Genomic DNA, 20,914 nt, shown 5'->3' with positions numbered 1-20,914 from the left:
AATCATCAGGATATAATTGACATTTATAGACTATTTCATCTAACAACAGCAGGATACACATTCTTTTCAAGCTCACACGGAACATTCGCCAAGGGAGACCACATTCCGGGACAAGAACAAACCTTAACAAATTTAAAAGAATAGAAATCATACAGTGTCTTCTCTCAGACCACAGTGGAAGTAACCTAGAAATCAGTAACAGAAAGATAACTGTAAAATTCAAAATACTTGGAAATTAAACACACTTCTAAATAACAAGGGGTCAAAAAAGAAATCATAACAGAAATTGTTCAAGTATTTTGAATTTTGTCAAATTTTTGTGCATTAATTGGTAGTCATGTGATTTTTCTTCTTTAGATTATTAATAGTCAATTACATTGAATGACTTTAATATACTGAACCAGCCTTGAATTCTGAAGATAATCTCTCCTCTGTTGCAGTGTGGTATTCATCTTATGTATTGCTCAATTCAATTTGCTATGATTTTCAAGGATTTTTACATCAATGTTCCTGAGTGCTACTGGTCTGTAGTTTTCATTTTTTGTACTAACTTTGGTTTTGGTATTAGTGTAATGCTGGTCTCATAAAATTAATCAAATATTTTATAGTTTCTCTATGTGCTTTGTTCTTAGAAAGATCTTCCCATTCCAACATCAGATATATTTTTAGTGATTGTTTCATGTTTCTTTCCTTAAAAAAAAAGCTTAACTCTATAACCCATCTGGAATTTATTTCAGCATATGGTATGAGGAGGAATCTAATCATTTTCTCCAAAATAATCAATTGCTTCAGACCCATCTTTGAATGATTATATAGCTGTACCTCACTGATTAGAAACCTCTTATTATTATAAACTAAATACACGTATATTTGGGGGTTTTCCCCAACTTTCTACATGTCAGCAGCAGAGTAGGAAGATGGGAGGGAGACTGGGGACCTGAGGTCTGAGAACAGGCAGTGGACAGGAGGGGAGATGCCAGGGAGGCAAAAAAGCACAGAAGAGGGGCAGCCACAGGGGACGGAGGGTTCTGTGCGGGACACGGTATGGTCCAGCTGATGGATTTGTGATACTGCCGGACTCACAGCCCCGTCTCCACGTCTGCCACTTGGCCCACAACGGCCACCACCGCCACACGGCCCCTCCCGGTCTGCACAAAACCACCAGGCCCTCCAGTTCCACGTGGTCAGGCACTTCGCCCTGAGCCACTCGGTACCCCAGGCTGTCCTCACTGTCCCGTCGCCACAGTCCTCACTGCCCCTCTGACCATACCTTCTGCAATGGACAGGCGGGGACCAGACTGCCGCAGGCTTTCTCCACCCCTTCGTTGCACGTGCTCCGCCCCGGCTGCCCCCCGAGACCACGCCCCCTACCGGCCCAGCCACGCCCCCTCCGCGGACCCGGCACCTGCCGGTGAACAGGCCTCCCCAACCCCGCTGGCCCACCCCTCCGCCCCGCTCCAGCCCTTTCCTCAGCCGCCCCCAGTGGCCTCTGCTGTGCGTGCAAGGCCCCTCCCCCGCACGCCCCAGGGGTCCCTGCACCGTCCCCCCTCTGCTCCGCAGGCCTCACTGTGCCCTGCAGTCCTGGGGCCTCCGCATCATGACCCCTACCCCACTCCTTCCAAGTCCTGGACGCCGCTGGCTGGCTACCTGACACACGCACATCAGGGGAGGCACAGAGCCCGAGTCCAGCCTCCCCCGCTGGACACACGCAGTCCCTACCCCAGCCCACACCACTGGGCTTCAGGCATATAGGGGCAAGGACACCGAAACCCAGGTTTCTGCGCCCCGCCCCCTCTCCGACCCCCTCACCCCTCCCCTCCTCCCTCTTCCCCCTCCCCGCCCCCCACCCCTCCTCTCTGTCTCCACATAACCCCTCCCAGGGGCAGAGCGGGACCCTAGGCAGCCAGGCTTCCCCGACCCGCACCGCGCCAAAGGACACATCACCGCAGCCGGGCTCTCTGTGTCCCCACCACCCCAAGGTGCTCAATAACATTTACCGAAAGAACGCTAGCGTTCTGGGGGCAAAGGCTAATGCCCACTTCATGGATTAAAGGTGTAGCAAGTCCCTTTTTCCCGTGCATCATCTTGGGAATCCACAGCTGTTATTAACAAAATTCTATAGTGGATGTTGAGTCTACTTACACTCTATCTCCAGACAACACAATTTCAACGAGGCTAAAGGCCCAATGTCATTTACTATCATTTTCCTCATCTTTGCGATCTGTAAGAAGTTAGGGCCGGCATTCTTGTCATTCATACAAGTTACTCACTTACTATTTGAATGGATTTCTTGCTGGAAACCCTGGTGGTGCTCTCCTCCCCTTCCCCCAGATGTCATTTTTCTGGGTTTTGACAGAGACTAAACTTCAGACTGCTGAGCCAGAAAGAGGGGTGGGCTGAGGGTCTGAGGAGACCCGCAGGCCCGGCTTCCACCCACCTCTCACTTACCCTCGGAGCACAGAGAGTTCGTAAGCAGGGTGGGTGGGCAGAACCAGAAAACACTCCACCCCGACCCACGTGAGACTGGGGAGAGAATGTGGGAGAGCCTGGGCCTCGAGCTGGTCACGGATGCAAATCAGGCGCTGCAGAAAAAGATTCTGCTGGCATTAAAAAGCCACACATCAAGCACTGGCTATTCGCAGGTTCCCAAAGAGAACAGAGTTTATGTAAATCACTCACGAGAAAGTCACATTAACTTTGATTTAGATTTCTCATAAAGGCATTTTTTTAATCAGTTAAATATTCAAGACATTGAGCCAATGTTCACTCAAGAAATCAACTACACATCACCTTAGGAAAAAGGTCAAAATGAATCATGATTTATGAAGATTCCAGAGCCCAGAGCAGCCGCCCCAGCAGTGCCCGCTGCCCCTTACCAGCAGGCAGGTCCCCATCCACTCGGACACCAGCACGTCCACCTTCTCCGGCAGCAGCACGTCCTCCACCTTCTGCTGGAACACGGTGATGATGTCAGCGAAGCCGTTCTGCATGACCAGCTGCCCTGTGTGCTGGGCCATCTCACTGGCCTCCACCGCGTACACCTGCACGTGACAGAAGCACCATCCGTGCGCGCCCCAGCCCCAGACCGCAGCCCGCCGTCCATTCCCCCAAGCCTGAGTCTCCTCGGCTGAGTCAGAGCCAGCAACAGAAGGCAGGCAGCGTGCTGGACGGCGGACGGCCATGCTGTGCCACCTCCACCTGACGGAGCCCTGGGAGGACCTGCCTCGACTCGTAACTCCACTTTCTGCCTAAACGCAGACACAGGGCTGCAGGTGGACAGAAGCCTCTGCACCCACGTGGGCCGCCCACCCCAGAGCCCCAGGTTCCAACACACGCAGCGACACACTCGGTAACCGACACAGGAGATTCTTGGCACTCAAGTGAACAGTCAGACTTTTAGGGTAGCAGCGGCTAATTACAAATCCAGATTCTCAGGAGGCCCTGCATGCTACCTCCTGGTCCTGGCAGGGTCTGGACTCAGACGGTCACTGCCCTGCAGTTGCACCTGTGAGCTAGGAACCTCATCCACCTGTGCTGGGGCCGTCGAGAGGCGGCACCTCTCCTTGGCCTGGACAGACTTTAACAGGAGGAGGACAGGAGCCCAGGAGGAGTCCCAGAGAGTGGTCCACCCTGTCCCTGCCAAGGGTCACTTTCGGCGGGGGAGGACACGGGACGGTGGTCTACACAAGCAGCCCAGCCCAGACACGTGGACGCACGTGTCTCCTTGCGTGACTGAAATAAGTTTCACAAACACAGCCCACCAGCTGCAACTCACTGGGATATTTTCTATTCTGTCCTATTCACCGTGCTGTCTGCGACTCATTAAACCCACGTCGCGGCCTCTGGCGGCCTCAGCCTACAAGAACGCGCCGCCGGTTTCACCTACGAGGCGGGCGCTTCACCAAGACCCGGCTTCGAAGTTGTGAAAGAGCTGCTGCCTCCTACTCACTGCTCTCGGCTGAGCATAATGTGCACAGAAGAGGCTGATGATCCCAGTTCCACAGCCGACATCCAGAATCACTTTATCTTTCAGGGATTCTTTATTCTGCAGGATAACGTTGTGGTACTTAGTCGTTCGTGGCTGGTCTGCCAACATCTCCAAGTGAAGTTTCTAGAGGAAATACACATGAAGGGAGGGTCACTGCCTGCAGCTGGAGCTCTGGCTTAAGGCTGAGGGTTAGAGCCTGACCTACCCGCTCGGCCCCACCACCCCACACCTAAACTACGAGTGACAGCGTTTAAAAAATAAAAGTCCAAAATATGCAGCAGACACAAGTCAGAGTAGACAGTGAAGGAATGACAGGGAAGCTTCCGGAACCCTCCCCGCTCAGCGCGCTGCACCGCCCCAACAGCCAGGCGAGCGGAGGGGCAGGTGTGGACCACGGAGACGGCGGCGGAGGAACGGCCACGTTGCCGTCCAGACGCAACGTGGCCACGATCCGCCCAGAGCGGACGGCCAAGACTGGGGGAGGCTGCGGGAGGCGCACGCCCCCGCCGCGTCCTCTCCGAGCGGGGCCCTCCAAGGCCCTTCACGTGACCCCCCCTCGCTGCCTGGGGACAGCAGGAGCCTCAGCGCTGGAGGGAGGAGCGACCCCGCCGGCGCTCGGGCCTGAGCGCAAGTCCCCAGCTGCACTGCGGGCGGGACTTCCAACCTGAGGACACACTCCACGGGAATCGGCCGGTCCCCAGGGAGGCACAGCAAGGCTCCTCCAGACAGTCTGGGGCCACAGAGGCTGCTGGAGCCCCGGCTGCCAGCGAGGCGGCACCCCCAGCACCCGTCCCCACGCCCCACACCATGGAGACCCAGCTCAAGCGGCACCACGCACAGGGGGACAGGCGGCCCGGTCCCCCAGACCAGGTCAGCACTAACAGGAGGCCTGCACGGGCCTCGCGGGCCCCATGGCTCCTCGGAGACGGACAAAGGGAGGCCACCGGGGTGGACGGAGTTGACACCCAGCTGTCCTGCCTTGCGGGGCCACCTGACGCGGAGTCAGAAGCAGGATGCGGAGGCCCCAGGGGAGGAGGCCGGCATGGCTGCATTCGCCTCAGACACGATACACTTCAGAGCGAAGAGCATCAGGTCATCACACGACAGGGATCACTTCAGCAAGAGGACATAATAATTCTAAATATTCTTGTACCTAATAACAGAGCTTCGAAGTACACACAGCAAAAACCAGTAAAACTGCAACAAGAAACAGACAAATTCCCAGTTATAGTCAGAGCCTTCGACACCCTTCTCTCAGCAACTGACAGAAGCAGAAAATCAAAAAAGACAGAGACGTGAACAACACTTTCAGCCAACTTAATCCAACTGATAGAACACTTCACCCAGCCATTTACAATAATACACAAAAATATCTAGGAACAGATTTACCTAGAAAGGTACACAACCCTGTATGATCAAAACCTTAAAACTCCGACACATCACACAAGGCTTAAGAAATGAGAAAAGTCATCACAGAGATGTCACTTCTCCGTAAATTAATGCACGTTTTCCATGTAACACATTAGAATGCCAGACAACTGGATGGCGTGGAGTTAGGAGCACAACAAAACGATAATAAAACTAGTTTCGTTGCAGCAAAAATAGAAATGAGACTTTTCTGATAAACAAGAACAACAAGCAACAATGAACAGGCTGGGGAAACAGCATAAACAGGCCTGAAAGAGTTAAGCCATCTTGGTTATTCTTTAGCTGTTACTACTAACAAACACTGGTAGCTAGACTTGTCCTTCACAAAGCTAAACAAAGTTAATTACTCTGATTCCACATGAATCCGTACCCTGCACCTGGCATTTACTCGATGCATTCACTTGTAGCAAATCACTCCTCGTAGCTGTTTACATTTCAGAAAGAAGGTCGCAGGCCGATAACCCAGAGATGAATGGACCCAATTACCAGGCTGCCTGACGCCAGCAGTGACTGTTTTAAAATACTGCAAGAAGAAGAAGAATGCAAGACCTACACCACTTTGATCCTATCACTTCTCCTGGACTGTGAGTTCTACCTACCAGACCCCCTGTAATTCCCCAGAGCAGGGGGGCACAGTTCTTCAGGCGCTAGCCTGCTGGGTCTTCCCTTTGCCTGGCAAAGAAAATATTTCTTATCCTCCAAATCTCTGTCTCTTTATTTCTATTCGGCATCGGTGCACAGGGAGCCAAAATTTGCTGGCAACAGTTTCAAAAAAATAAACAGACGAGGCCATGAAAATGCTAAAAATGAGGAGAACTGCTAGAGGCCTAGCTCTTCCAATCATTGAAAAGCATCTGGACCTGCAGAAGAAATAACCAGATAAATGACACAGAACAGAGATTCCCAAAACAGACCCTAACAATTTGACATATGATAAATGAGCGTTTCACATTATGCAGAAAAGGAAGATTAACCAAAAGCTGGAACAGCTGTATATTTGTGGGGAAATTAAGTCGGAATTTTACCTTATTCTTTACAAGTAAATTCCGGACTGATTAAATATTTCATTGTTAAAAAAATGCAATCACAAAAGTTCTAAAAGAAAGCATGGATATTTATAATCTCGGAGTGAAGGCCTTGAAAATAGGACACAAACGCAGAAGCTACAAAGAAAAGAAGGACAAATTAGACCATATAAAGATAAAAAGTTCCATGGGGGAAAAACAGCAGCAAATGGTCAGTGTGATAGATATAAATACAAGCTAAACTGCCTATTTAACATATAAATTGACAGAAATCAAACGAAAAATGGGCAAATTATATGAAAGTTTATCAAAAAATAAGAAATACAAAAGGCCAATAAGATATGAAAGAAGATCAATCTCACTTTAAAAAATGGAAATCAAAACCGAGATACATATTTCACCTTTAAGACTGGAAATCTTTTTTCACTCTGAAGACTTGTGGTGGTGAAATACCCCTTCTATGCTGTTGGTATCTTTCTGGCCGTCAACTTGGCAAGATCCACCCAAGTAAAAAACACATACATACACCCTTCAAATTTACCCAGTGGAAATTCCAGCAGAGGTTTAGCAGGATTTATGTAGGAGGACATCCATTACAGCATTGCTTGCTGTGATGAAAACTAAATATGATCCTTTTCAAATCAACACAATACTCCACAACTGTTGTAAAGAACAGACGTTCAAAACAGTACAGCTGCGTGAGAAGAGCAAGGTGAAAAACAGTGTGTGTGAAACTATTCCTCTTCTATAAATTTAAAAGAATAAAACAGATGCAGCTTAGATTTGGAAGAAGCATAAGCACTGTTGCTGAAAGAAATCTCAAGGAGCAGAGTGAAGAGACAGACTTCAGATTATCACTATGTCTTTCTTAGTAGATGGAAACCTCTAAATATGTACACACATCAGTGGTTTTTCATCTCCTTTAACATTTTTAATTGTCAAATATGACATACCTACAAAAAAGTACTTTAGAGTTTACTTAACATAGTTACATTCCAAACACTCTTGTACCCACACCAGAACCCTGCCAGTACCCCTGAGCATCTCACCCGGCCTTGCCATAGAACACCCCCGTACCAGTAACCCCCACCCAGATTCTCAGGGGAATCAGGTCCCTGATCTCTAGAGCTCCACAACTTATATATACATTCATAGGCAACGCCTTTTAACGCTGCCTTATAACTTATATAACTGAATCAAACATAAGGTATTCTTTGATGTCTTCCTTCTTTCACTCAACATTGTATCTGCAACGTTCATCATGCATTTAGTTTTATTTAGTTTAAAATATAAACAGGGTTGTCTGGACCACAGGACTTTGGGTCTTTATTCACATTGGAAAAAAAACAAACTAATAAGCTAGTTATTTATAGGTATTACTGTTGATTTATATAATTTTTTTGTATTTCATTTTTAATGTAAACGTTATTACTTTATTTTTTAAATACTGAGAAAGGTTCATAACTCCACTGCTCAAACAATATCTCTAAACCAGTGGTCTGCACATTACAGCCCGTGGGCCAGTCCAGCCCTCCACCTGCTTTTATATGGCCTACAAGCTAAGAATGGCTTTTACATTTTTAAACGGTTTTTAAAAATCAAAAGAAGAATATGACACATGAAAATCATATGGAAGTCAAATTTCAGTGTCTATGGATAAAGTTTTATTGGAACGCAGCCCTGCTCACTTGAAATTCTGTACAGCTGCCTCAGCATGTGGATGGCAGGGCTGTGCAGCTAAGGTGAAGAAAACATCTGTGGGCCCTGCTCTGAATGATGAGTAGAAGCCCAGAAATTAATTTTAAACTTAGAACCTAAAACTAGCGAGAAGCTAGCGCCAGCTGGCTGGGCGGGCAAGGGAGGCAGTACCAGGGTCCCGTAGCTGCCGAAGTACTCCTCGTCCTGCCACGAGTCCTCGGGGCCCCAGTCCTCCAGGTGCTTCCCCAGGTGGTTCGCAGGGATGTATCCGCAGCAGCCGGCACGCTCACCCCACCACCAGTCGGCGGTGGTTTGTCTCAGGATGAGAATTTTTTCTCCTCTCGAAAAGCTGAGCTATAAAAACATACAGAGAAATGAAAATTAAAGAAAAACCTGCAGTTCGTATTTCCGTGATAAATCCCCCATCACTGGGGCCCAAATCACAGCAATTTCGAAAAGGAGTCAATGGGTAAATGCATCAACTGACAAGATATGAAAATGATACCAGGATTTTAAGATTTTTGTGGAATATCTACACGAAACAAAAGCACACCTTAATTGATATTTTTTTTAAAAAAAAGATTAAACATTTTCAAACAGTGTAAATTTCTTAGAACAAAATTTCTAACAGCCTCTTCACCGTAACTCAGCTAGGTGGTAGCTGATTCGGTTACTGGAGGCTTATGCTAAGAAATTCCTATTACAAAGTAAACAATGCTACATTCAAGTAGATATTTTTATTTACACCCAATTTTTCATTAATTAGAATAGGTTCTAAGTAAGGGTTTCAAAGCAGAAACTGAAGCAGGTACCTCCACCCCCAGTTCCTCACCCGGGAATCCTTCACATCAGGCTTGGGACCCGAATTTGTTAGGCTGGGAGGGTCACCCACAGGTCTCCTGTGGCAGTGAAGTATCTGAATACTTCTTTATTTAAATCTGCCATGGCTTCTGCAAATTTTACATCTAATCCTGCCCCTGAACATGCTGAATCCACAAAGCATAACCCACATGGCTACCTGCGTCTCATCGGTGGCAGAATAGTCTGCGATGGCCACGAACTCCTCGGGGTGCACACCACCCTGGAGGTTCCCCTCCTCGCCCTGCACGGCGGGGTCCTCTCCCTCCTGTTCAAAGCAAGGGAGAAAGGGAGGTGACTGTGGGGCTGCCCTTCCTCTCCTCCCTTCTCTCTGCCTGTCTCTCCATCTGTCTCACTCCACCTCTGTTTCTGTCTCTCTCTCCGCCTCTGTCCTCTCCATCTGTCTCTCTGTCTCCGTCTGTTTGTCTCTGTCCCTCTCCGTCTGTCTGTCTCTGCTGTCTCTGACTCTCTGTCTCCATCTCCATCTCCGTCTCTGTCTCTGTCCCTCTCCATCTGTCTCCGTCTCTGTCTGTCTCTGCCTCTCTGTATCTCTGTCTCTGCCTCTGTTTCTGCCTCTTTCTCCGCCTCTGTCCCTCTCCATCTCTGTCTCTGTCTCTGCCTCTCTCTCTGTCTCCATCTCCATCTCCATCTCTGTCCCTCTCCATCTCTGTCTCCATCTCTGTTTCTGTCTCTCTCCACCTCTGCCTCTCTGTCTCTGTCTGTCTCTCTTGGCTCCAGGTTATTAGGATGGTTTCAAATCAAGATTCACATGACCACGTTTTCATCCTACAAACACTTGGGGTCGTGTCCACCAGCAGAATGAAAGGATCTCACCCTTCCTCCACCTTGACTTTAGTCTCTAGTACAAAATGACTCGCATCCGTAAGTGAACGTCAGAGAAAGAACAGGAGGCACCGTGAGTGACCACTTAGTGACTGACCCCATCAGCAGCGACGCTCTTAAGGTGGTGACCGGCCCAGGAGAAAGCAGCCCTGTCTGGGTGTCAGACCCAAGGGCAGAGCTGGGCGGCCGTGCTGAGGGCGGACAGGGGGCAGGGTGCAGCCCTCGGGGCGCACTGCTGCTCAGGACTCGGAGAGCGCGCCCTGGGTCTCGGGTCTTCGCTGCACGCGGCCCGCCTCCTTTTGTGTCCAAACGGGTCTCCCTGGAGGCCACCCCAGAGGCGGCAGGGCCCCAGCTCGCGATCCAGTTCACTGCAGCAACCCCGCCCGGACATACGTTTAAACAGATTTTCCTAAACGTAACCATCATTCATGTTCATTTTAGAAAATGTGTGGAAGAACAAGAGCACAAAGAGGAAAATTAAAACTAAGTGTGAGCTTTGCTCACTGGTCAGAGATCAATGACGGTAACATGCAACCATTACAGCGCTTCAGGCTTTCTTCACGTGCACACGCAATACCTCCTTATATGGTATTTACCGGGATCATAAAGTTCTGCCTCATGACATATTTTGCACTTATTAAATTCTGAACATTTTCCCCCATCATTAAATACACTTCTAAGCACATTTTCAGTATCTCATAGTATTCTATTCCATGAATTATTGTAACTTATCAAATCGCCTATAAACATTTAAACGGTTTTCAGTTTTGACTAGTATAAAGTATGTCAAGGTGAACTTTAATATGAATCGGTCTGTCCCTGATAGTTTTCTTAGGACAAATTCCTGAATATGACACTGAGGGTCAAGGTCTTTTACGGCTTTGACACCACCACCTGATGCCTTCCGTGGGGCGGCCGCTCGAGCTCCTGCACGCGAGGACACAGCCTCGTGAGTTCCCCGCTCCTGACCAATAGAGGATGCTCATCACTGCAGCCTCTGCCAGTCTGAAGGCGAGAAATTACCTCTTGGTTACCTCCATTTGCCTTCCTTTGATTATTAGTGATCAAACATGATTTTACCTATACACTGGTCGTCTTTTTTAATAATCACCTGTTTGTATCCTTTGCACATTTTCCTATCACAGTAACGCGATTCGTTTCTGCTCACCCTCGTCCTGTGCGGCTCCACCCGCACTGTCACCGGCCCCCCACACCCCCGACCCTCATGGTTGCCTGGTGTACACGGAGAGGGAGGAGGGTCCCCACACCTCCCGTGCTCGTGTCACACATGCGCGCAACTTATTTTTTCTTTTGACATCGATTTTTTTTTTTTGCGGTACACGGGCCTCTCACTGTTGTGGCCTCTCCCGTTGCGGAGCACAGGCTCCGGACACCCAGGTCCAGCGGCCATGGCTCACGGGCCCAGCCGCTCCGCGGCACGTGGGATCTTCCCAGACCGGGGCACGAACCCGTGTCCCCTGCATCGGCAGGCGGACTCTCAACCACTGTGCCACCAGGGAAGCCCTGACATGGCTTTTTGTAAGATACCAGACAGTTTAAAAATTTTTTTCTTTTTCACTCACACAATAACTTGTGGCAAACTCCCCACCTGCAGAACTCTACATAACATACGTATATATGTTACGTACGTACACATGTACATACATAACATATGGCTACATAACATTCCGCAGCAGGGATTCTGCCTGAGCTTTAAGTCATCTTCGACTGATGGACTTGCTCTGGATGTCCAGTCTTCTACCGCCACAACGTCTGTGCACATTTATCCTGACATGATGACATTTTATCTCTATGAGATAGAGTGACAGGGCTGAAACATAAACATAGTTTTCACTCAAACATTTGTCAGATTCTTTCCATAAAGGATGCGGCACTTCACACTTCAGCAGCAGTGCATGGAGTAACCGTCTTTAATTTTTGCCAGAGGAATAGGTGTAAAGACTCCAGAAAAGGTAAACATGTGGGGAAACACTATTACTTATACTTTATAAAAAAGACTTTTGATAGTATAGAGAAACAATAATAATTTATTGTGGGGTTTATAGCATATATAGAAGTAAAATATGTTACAACAACAGCACAAAAATAGCGGCTGGTAAATGGAACTAATTTAGAGGATTCTTGTGAAGTGGTCAAAAAAAAAAAGACTAGGTTAAGGATGCATATCGTAATTTCTCGGGTAACCATCAGAATAATATTGGAGTGGCCAAGAAGCTTGTTCAGGTTTTTCCATAACGTCTTCAGAAAAACGCAAGCGAACTTTCTGGCCAGCCCAAAAAGGTACAGCTAAAAAGTCAACAGAGGAAATAACATGGAATTACAGAGAATGTTTTATTAATCTAAACGAAGGCAAGAATGGAGAAAGGTAGAAAGGAAGAATTGTGACAAACAGAAAATAAACAGTAAGATGTTAGGCTCATGTTAGACTTATGTTACATGTTAATGGACTGAATACTCTGATTAAATGGCAAATATTATCCGACAGGAAAATAAAAGACATAACTATAAGCTCTTTACAAGAGGAACACTTTAAATATATGGAGTTAGTTTGGCTGAAAATATAGGTATATATGTGTCTGTGTGCCATGCAAACACTAAGACAAAGTAGATGCAAGGCAAGAAGTATTAATAGGTAAAAAGAGACTTCATAAAAATAAAAGGGTCAACTAATCTAGAAAACAAAAACTAACCTAAACATATGCACCAAATAACAGAGATTCAAAATATATGAAGCAGGGGCTTCCCTGGTGGCGCAGTGGTTGAGAGTCCGCCTGCCGATGCAGGGGACACGGGTTCGTGCCCCGGTCTGGGAGGATCCCACGTGCCGCGGAGCGGCTGGGCCCGTGAGCCATGGCCGCTGGGCCTGCGCGTCCGGAGCCTGTGCTCCGCAACGGGAGAGGCCACAACAGTGAGAGGCCCGCATACCGCAAAAAAAAAAAAAAATATATGAAGCAAAAAGAGATAGATCCAAAAGGAAATAACAAAAAAAACAGACAAATCCACAGTCACTGTGGAGATTTTTGAAACTCATCTCTCTCAGTAATTGATAGAACAAATGGACAAAACATCAAACAGGATATAGATTTGAGCAATACTAATAACCCATTTGACAGTGAAGACATTGAACTCTACACCCAACAACTGCAGGATAACTTAGCCTCTGCAAGTACACATGGAACATCCACCAAATAACCCTTACGATGAGACCATGAAGCAGGCCTGAATAAATTTCCAAAGATTGAAATGTTATATTTTCTGACCAAACATAATCAAACCAAAATTAAATAACAAAAATATAAAATTTCCCACGTTTGGAAATTAAGCAACACACTTCTGAATAGCCCGGAAAATTTCTAATTTCCATTGTGATATATTAGAAAGTATTTTAAGTGAACAATAATGAAAATACAATGCATTTAAATGTGTGAGGTGCAGCTAAAGCAGTGAATAGAGGAAAAGTTACAGCTTTAAAGATATATATATATATATATATATATATATATATATATATATATACACACACACACACACACAAATATATATGAAAAGAAAGGTTTAAAATCAGTGATCCAAGCTTCCATCTCAGGATGCTATGAAAAGAGAAAATTAGACCCAAATAGAATAGAATAAAGGAAATAAAAGCAGAAATCAATGAACTAGAACACAGATGGACAAAGAGAAAATTAACAAAGGTTTCTTTGAAAACATAAAATTGATAAAATCCTAAAAAGATAAAATGCAAACTGTGACTATCAGGCATCTCTTCTGTGATGAAGAATGTTATCACCAGGATGAACACAAATATTATTGAAATACTACCATGACTCATAAATAACCAGGAAAACTAAAATCACAAGATACCATTTCTAACCCACAGACTGACCAAAATTAAAAAGCCTGATGTTCTCAAGTGTTAGCAAGCACTTTGGGCTCCTGGCAGACCTGTGAACTTGGTAAACCACCTGGGAGAACAATTGCTCATTATCTAGTAAAACTGAAAATATGCAATCCCTTCCATCCTACAATGCCATTATTGGGTAAATACCCTGGAGCACATGTGCACAAAGAGACACATTGAAGGATGTTCACTGCAGCACTGTTTGAAATGAGAAAAACTGGAAGCAATGTAAGTGTCCAACAAAAGGGAAAGAGATAAAATGTAGTATACACCTAACGTACAACAGTAAGACTGAACCGACCTACATACCTACCTGTGAATGTGATACATTTCATATAAGGAACACACTACAGGGACCATCCTTCACGACTAAACCAGCTGTACCCATACATTAAAGACAAATCCCTCAAAAGTAACGTAGGTGGAAAAGGCAGGCTGCAGAGCACACACAGACTATGACACCACTTAGGTAAATTCTAAAAAGCACACAAAAACAATATCATATGCTGCTCAAAGATGCCTACTTAAGGTATAAAAGTATAAAAGATGGTGCAGGGCTTCCCTGGTGGCTCAGTGGTTGATAGTCCGCCTGCCGATGCGGGGGACACGGCTTCGTGCCCTGGTCCGGGAAGATCCCACAAGCCGCGGAGCGGCTGGGCCCGTGAGCCATGGCCGCTGAGCCTGCGCGTCCGGAGCCTGTGCTCCGCAACGGGAGAGGCCACAACAGTGAGAGGCCCGCGTACTGCGCAAAAAAAAAAAAAAAAAAAAAGATGGTGCAGAAGCACAAATATCAATTCATAATTCATAGTAGTGTTTGCACTTGAGACAGAGGAAGAAGAATGGGACTGGGGTTGGGGAACAAACTTTATTTATGTTTTTTTATTCATATATATACTTATATTCTGAAGTAAATATAACAAAATGTTAGCAAGTTTCCACTTCTGTGTAATATGTATTGATACTTGATGTCTGCAATGTTATTCTGTAAATGTTCCAGTAGTTTTTAAATTTCTCAAAAGAAAATTAAGAGATCCATGAAATTAAAACTTTTATGATTAATTTTAATCATATTTTAAGAATCATATTTTCATAATTTTAAGAAACAGATTAATGAAATGATCCAACTATAAATAAAATTTCTATATATAAAAACCCAAATGAATTTAGAACAATAATTAGAATGTAAAGAGCAAAAAAATGTTAAAATTGACATCACAGACATGAAAATGTTTTTTAAAAAACATCATTTATTAGAGTATTCTGGTTCTTAATTTTACATAATTGACATTCCTTTAAATTTAAGGTGACTTTTTTTTTTACTGTTAACTTGAATGAAATTATATGTGTGTCCCAGGCAGATAAACAGTATGAATATATAAATCTTTTCTAATGTCCAACCTGTCTCTAACATATTATGTCTGGGATGTTTTTAAACAACGAAAAAAAAAATGTGCTTTCTTCACCAGCTCAGGTGCCAAAAATGGAACCCTAGATTCCTGGGAAGTGTTTACAGTGCCCATTTCAGAATGTCATGTGTGACCTTTACACTGTGCATTTCCTTTATTTAAGCATCCCCTGGTTAGTGGCCACCCTCTAAGGTCCAAGGAAAATGCCATCACTCTGGGCTGAGCTCCACTCTCTGTAATGGTCCTGGTCTTTAAATACAAGTTCTCACACAGCAGAACTGAAATTACCTGCAACTCACTTCTGGGGCAGTCACCTGGTGTTGCCATAATTCCTTTGGGATCTGCACATAGCTGCTGCTTTAATGTTTCATTTTCCCCTCCATTTCTATTTTAAAAAGAGAATGAGAAAATGCTTGTTATGTTGCATAATAATTAAGTCCACATAACTTCTAAAGTCCACGAAAAAGGTCCTCTACCAAATGGAAATAAATGTAAAGAATGTAAAGAATGAACAGAAATGAAATTTATAAACACAATTCTTACAAAATCAATTGAAAGCATTTAAAATTTATGAACTCCAAACAGTGTATATTTTCATCACTAGCCTGCAAGGTGTTAACTTTTTCATTGGCCAAAGACTGTTAGTTTCTGTTAGATCACTGGGTTGAATTAAAACAATAAATTGATGTCAATTCCTTCCTTGGGGCCCTGACTACTTTAACTCCAATTAGAATTTCCTATCTGGGGCTTTAAAGTGTTTCCACTAACAGGAACCAAGGTCTGCATCTCTCAGAGGCTTTTCTTCTCATTCTCAATCTTATTTTTCCGGTGACAGTGTAACCCATACTACGCTCTGAGATGGATGTGTGCTTTTTTCAATTATACAGCAATTCTTTGTTTGAAATGAGGGCTTCACTTTATCAATCAAGACCCAATACTTCTTTGGGTGACGTTTGTAATTATAAATACTAATACACATGCATTGCATTTTCGCTGGAAACACTGCACTGGGGCCAGAATGGGGCTGGGCCGGTGGGAGGGCGGGGCCGGGTTGACGGATGGGGCCAGGGTGGGCGGAGCGGGATAATGGGGCGGGGCCTGGATGGGGCGGAGCTCGGTTGAGGGGCGGGGCAGGGTTGGGGGAGAGGGCCAAGGATCCTGAAGGGCAGGTGGCCAACGGGGTGGGGAGAGAAACAGGGGAAGAGAGGATGAAGGGAGGGGCAGGGCGTGACGCGTGAGCAGAATGGGTAGTGAGGGAACGGAATGTGACCTGCTCTCTGAGAGGGTGGGAGATCGGCCCGGAAGCCAAAGGCCGACTGGATGTGGGCGTGGCACTGGGGCGGGGCTAGGGGAAGGGCGGGGCACTGTGGGCGTGGTTGGGGAGATAGCGGGGCAGCGGGGCGATGGGTGTGGCGCCGTAGGCGTGCTCGGCAGGAGGGCGTGGCCCTGGCGGGGGCGGGGCCCCAAGCTCGAGGTCAGCACAGAGGCGGGAAGGCGCGGAGAAATCTCGATAGGGGGCGGCGGCCTCGGACCGTCCGCTGACGCACACTTCGGGCGAGGACCCCTCACCTGGCATGTCCTGCCCTACGCGCGGTCCAGCCGCCCGAGCTGCCCACGGGAAACCTACCTCAGCCGCGCTTCTCCGCTGAGGTTGGCGTCCACACCTCCGACACGGAGGGGCAGCCAGCACCCACCAAGAGCCCGAGCCGCCGCCCTCAGCCCGCGCAGGCGCAATGTACGCAGGCTGCCCGCGTAGAAAGCCCCGCCCTGGAACCGGCTTCGCGCGCATGCGCCGCCGTACACGCCCCGCTGTCCGGAGAGGGGAGCCAACGCCCTGGACTGCGCAGGCGCAGTGCGCTCGGGGGCATCCCGGCGAAGACCCGGTCCTGGACCGAGCGCCCAGCGCAGGCGCGCCTCGCGGATCCCGCCTTCGGCCGTTGCGCGAGCCCGGGCGCTGTGCTCCAAGCGTGCGGGCTCGGGCTTGCGTCCCCGGGCGCTGGGGGCAGCCCGGGGAGGGGGCGGGGTGGCGGCGCAGGCGACGGGGAGCGGGAGCCATCCTGGTCTGGGGGTCAGAAACCCGCTATGAATGACAGAAGCGGCTGATTTCCGGAGCAGGACCCGCTTTCTTGTGCTTTTCTTGTAGTAATTAAGTTAACCTTCCCAACCACACTGTGAAGTGTGAACCTTGTGTCGTTCTTTCCAGTTGACAAATGGAAGCAGGGTGATTTTTTAGTTATAAACTTCGGAGAGGAAGTTTGGGCTTTAAAGAAAAACAATAACGTTATTTATTGGCCACTGCTACGTGGTGGCCTAATGGGGGTGGGGCAGGTGGTGGCTGGAGCCGGAAAGGTAGGAGAAGGTGGTCAAAATCCTAGAGAAAGTAGGGTGGCGGGTGCCAGGGCCTGCGAGAGCGGAAAATAGGGAGACGATGTGAATGGGTGTAGGGTTTCAGTTTCACAGGATGATGAGAATTAACGGGGATGAATGCTGGCGATTGTTGCACAGCAATGTGAGCTATTTAATATCACTGAACTGTACACTTATAAATGGTTAAGATAAGTTTTATGTGTATCTTACCATAATAAAAAAAAGCAGGAACACAAATTACCAATATACGAAATGAAAAAGGAATTCAGTACAGATGCTGTAGATTTTTGTAAAGATAATATACTAATGTTATGAAACTTTGTCCAAAAATTTTAACAAATTAGACAAATTCCTTGAAGAACAACTTACCAAAACTAAACGAGAATATTTAGGAAATCTACATAGTTCTAGATTTTCGAAAGGAATTAATTTCATAATTAAAAATCTTCTTACAAAGAATACTCCAGGGGCTTCCCTGGTGGCGCAGTGGTTAAGAGTCTGCCTGCCGATGCAGGGGACACGGGTTCGTGCCCCGGTCCAGGAAGATCCCACGTGCCGCGGAGCGGCTGGGCGCGTGAGCCATGGCCGCTGGGCCTGGGTGTCCGGAGCCTGTGCTCCGCAACGGGAGAGGCCACAACAGTGAGAGGCCCGCATACCGCAAAAAAAAAAAAGAATACTCCAGGAGCAGATGGCTTCACTAGTAAATGCTTCCAAACATATAAGGAGAAAATAATACTGTTACACAAATTCTTCCAAAAAATAAAGAAAACTGAAACACTTCCTAACTGGTTCTATGAGGCCAGCATAACCCTGCTATAAAATACTAAAAGACACAGAAAAAAAGTTAAAATGGCTAAGACAGAGAGCATTGCTCACCACGAAGTTCTACAAGGGTTAAGTCGTAACCCACTGCGGTTGGACGACAGGGCACCCTGAGAGGAATTCAGGATTTGGCACTCTGTGCTTTGGATACACAGACCCCTAGATGCATCACTCAGGAAGAATTTCAATGACCTGGATTCTTGTATCTTCCCATACATAGAAAAGTACTAAAATCATTAACTTGAGATAACTGTGCTTTGTGATTAACAGCAATCTTCTACCAAAATGTATGCTTGACTGCATGTATTCCCAGGCCAAAAATCATACATAAACTGGCCCCTCCCCTACCTCTTCCGAGCAGTTCCCTCAGAGCCACTGAGAGGCTGTCTCCCGAGCTATAATGCTCAGCAAGACCCTACATAAAACTTAAACTCACAACTCTTATGTTGTGCGTCTTTCTTTAACTGGAATTCAGCAAAAGCAATCCGGTGATATATAAAATGATTACATATCATGACTGAGTGTGGTTTATTCTAGGAATGAAAGAATGTTTAATATTTAAAAATCAATGTTATTTCCACATTACAGATTAGAGGGAAAAAAACATGAGCATCTACATAGGTGCAGAAAAAAACATTTCATAAAATTCCACACCCAATAAACTCTTACAAAACTAGAAATACCTTAGTTTGTGAAAGGACACACAGATAATATTTAATAACAAAACAGTGGATGCTTTCCTCCTGGATTCAGGCACAGGACAAGAATGTCCTCTATCACCATTTCTATTCAACAGTGTACAGGCAGTCTTATCCAATTCAAGAAAGACAGAGAAAGACAAAGAATGTAAAGATTGAAAGGAAAAAGTAAAACTGTCTTTGTTCACAGATGGTATGATTGTGTTTGCAGATAATCCAAGATAATCTACAAATAAAGTATTACAATTAATGAGTGAATTTCTAAGGTCTCTGGATGAAGGCCCAATATGGTAACAATCAACAGTTGGAAATTCCAATCTAAAAATGTCATGTACAGTAGCACCAAGTAACATCAAATGTCATCTACCCTTTAGCAACTAACAGAACAACAGGACAAACAAAACAAACACACACAGTAAGGATGTAGAAGATCTAAACAACACTATCACACCCATGATTTAATTAACAATCAAAGTGTCAATAATACACCAAACAACTGCAGAATACACCTTATTATTAAGGTCATATGGAATGTTAACCAAGAGAGACCATAGACTGGCCCGTAAAATAAGTCACAATAAGTTGCAAAGACTGAAATCTTAAAGTGTGTTCTCTGACCATAGTGAAATAAAATTAGAAATCAATGCAGTAAGAAATCTAGAAAAGTCCCAACATTTGGAAATTAAGCAGCATATATCTAAATAACCCATGAGTGAAAGAAAGAAACCAAAGAGATACTATTTTCAATTTCAAATTGAATGTTAATGAAAATATACTCCTATGGACTGAATGTCTGCATCACCCCAAAACTCATATGTTGAAATCCTAACCCCAAGGTGATGGTATTAAGTAGCAGAGCAGTTCAGAGGAGATAAGATCATGAGAGTAGAGCCCTCATGAATGGGATCGATGCTCTTATAAAAGGGATCCGAGAGAGCTCCCTGCCCCTGCTACACATGAGGACACAGCAAGAAGACGGCCGTCTGTGAACCAGGAAGCCCTCACCAGACACAGGAAGTGGGCACCATGATCTTGGACTTCCAGCCTCCACGACTGTGAGAAATAAATGGCTTATGGTATTTTTGTTGTAACAGCCCACTCAGACTAAGATACATATATTAAAATTTGAGTGATGCAGGTAAAGCAGAGCTTAGAGAGAAATTGATGCTTTCAGTGCTTATGTTAGAAATGAAGAAAAATTAAATCCGTGATCTAAACTTCCAACTTAAGAAGCTAAAATTAAAAAATACAGGAAAAGAAAATTAAAACTAAAGTTTCAGCAAACAAAGTTTAGCAAGGTAAGTCAAAGAAGGAAATATTAAAGATATAAACATAAATTACTGAATGAGGAAACAACAGAAAAATTAACAAAGACACAAGTTGGTTCTCTGAAAAAATTAATAGAATTGATAAATTCCTAGCAAGATTTATCAAGAGAAAAAAAAAGAGCTATCAATATTAGAAATGAAAAAGGGACCTCACCCCAGATGACACCAACGTTAAAAAGATAAACGGTAGACTGTGACCAACTTTGTGCCAATACATCTGATAACTTGTATGAAATGGACAACTCCTTTAAAGGCATAACCTAACAATCCTGACCCAAGAGAAAATTAAAGAATATAGAGAGAGGTTTTAAATTTTGTACAAAAACCTTCCCACCAAGAAAATTCCAGTCCCAGATGGTTTAATGGTGAATTCTATCAAATGTGTAAAGAAGAAATAACACCAATGTCAACAAAAAAATTAATCAATAGTGAATCTACAGAAGAAGGGGAAAATATTTCTGGAGCCAACCTGAGGATTATAAGCCAGGAGACAGTCGTTCAGAAAGCTCTGAGAATTGTTCCACCCATTAGAGG

At 45.6% G+C, this 20,914-nt stretch overlaps 1 protein-coding gene across 3 annotated transcripts in view; it reads right to left on the bottom strand.

Annotated features, from left to right (window-relative positions):
- The window catches only part of PRMT2 (protein arginine methyltransferase 2), a 39,373-nt gene extending 22,447 nt beyond the window's left edge, over window positions 1-16,926 (bottom strand). For all 3 annotated transcript variants that reach the window (XM_032631238.1, XM_032631237.1, XM_032631239.1), the window contains exons 1-6: window positions 16,793-16,926; window positions 15,454-15,550; window positions 9,158-9,265; window positions 8,311-8,493; window positions 3,950-4,111; window positions 2,877-3,041 (exon numbers count right to left, since the gene is read on the bottom strand). In XM_032631238.1, coding sequence (XP_032487129.1) covers window positions 2,877-3,041; window positions 3,950-4,111; window positions 8,311-8,493; window positions 9,158-9,265; window positions 15,454-15,492 — 657 coding nt within the window. In that variant the 5' untranslated portion in view covers window positions 15,493-15,550; window positions 16,793-16,926. The remainder of the gene's footprint in view (window positions 1-2,876; window positions 3,042-3,949; window positions 4,112-8,310; window positions 8,494-9,157; window positions 9,266-15,453; window positions 15,551-16,792) is intronic.
- Between the last annotated feature and the right edge of the window lie 3,988 nt (window positions 16,927-20,914).

This window comes from Phocoena sinus, chromosome 4, assembly GCF_008692025.1.
Source record: "Phocoena sinus isolate mPhoSin1 chromosome 4, mPhoSin1.pri, whole genome shotgun sequence".
Taxonomy (NCBI): Eukaryota; Metazoa; Chordata; class Mammalia; order Artiodactyla; family Phocoenidae; genus Phocoena; species Phocoena sinus.
Note: the sequence above shows the minus strand (reverse complement) of the source record. Positions and strands in the feature narration are given on the sequence as shown.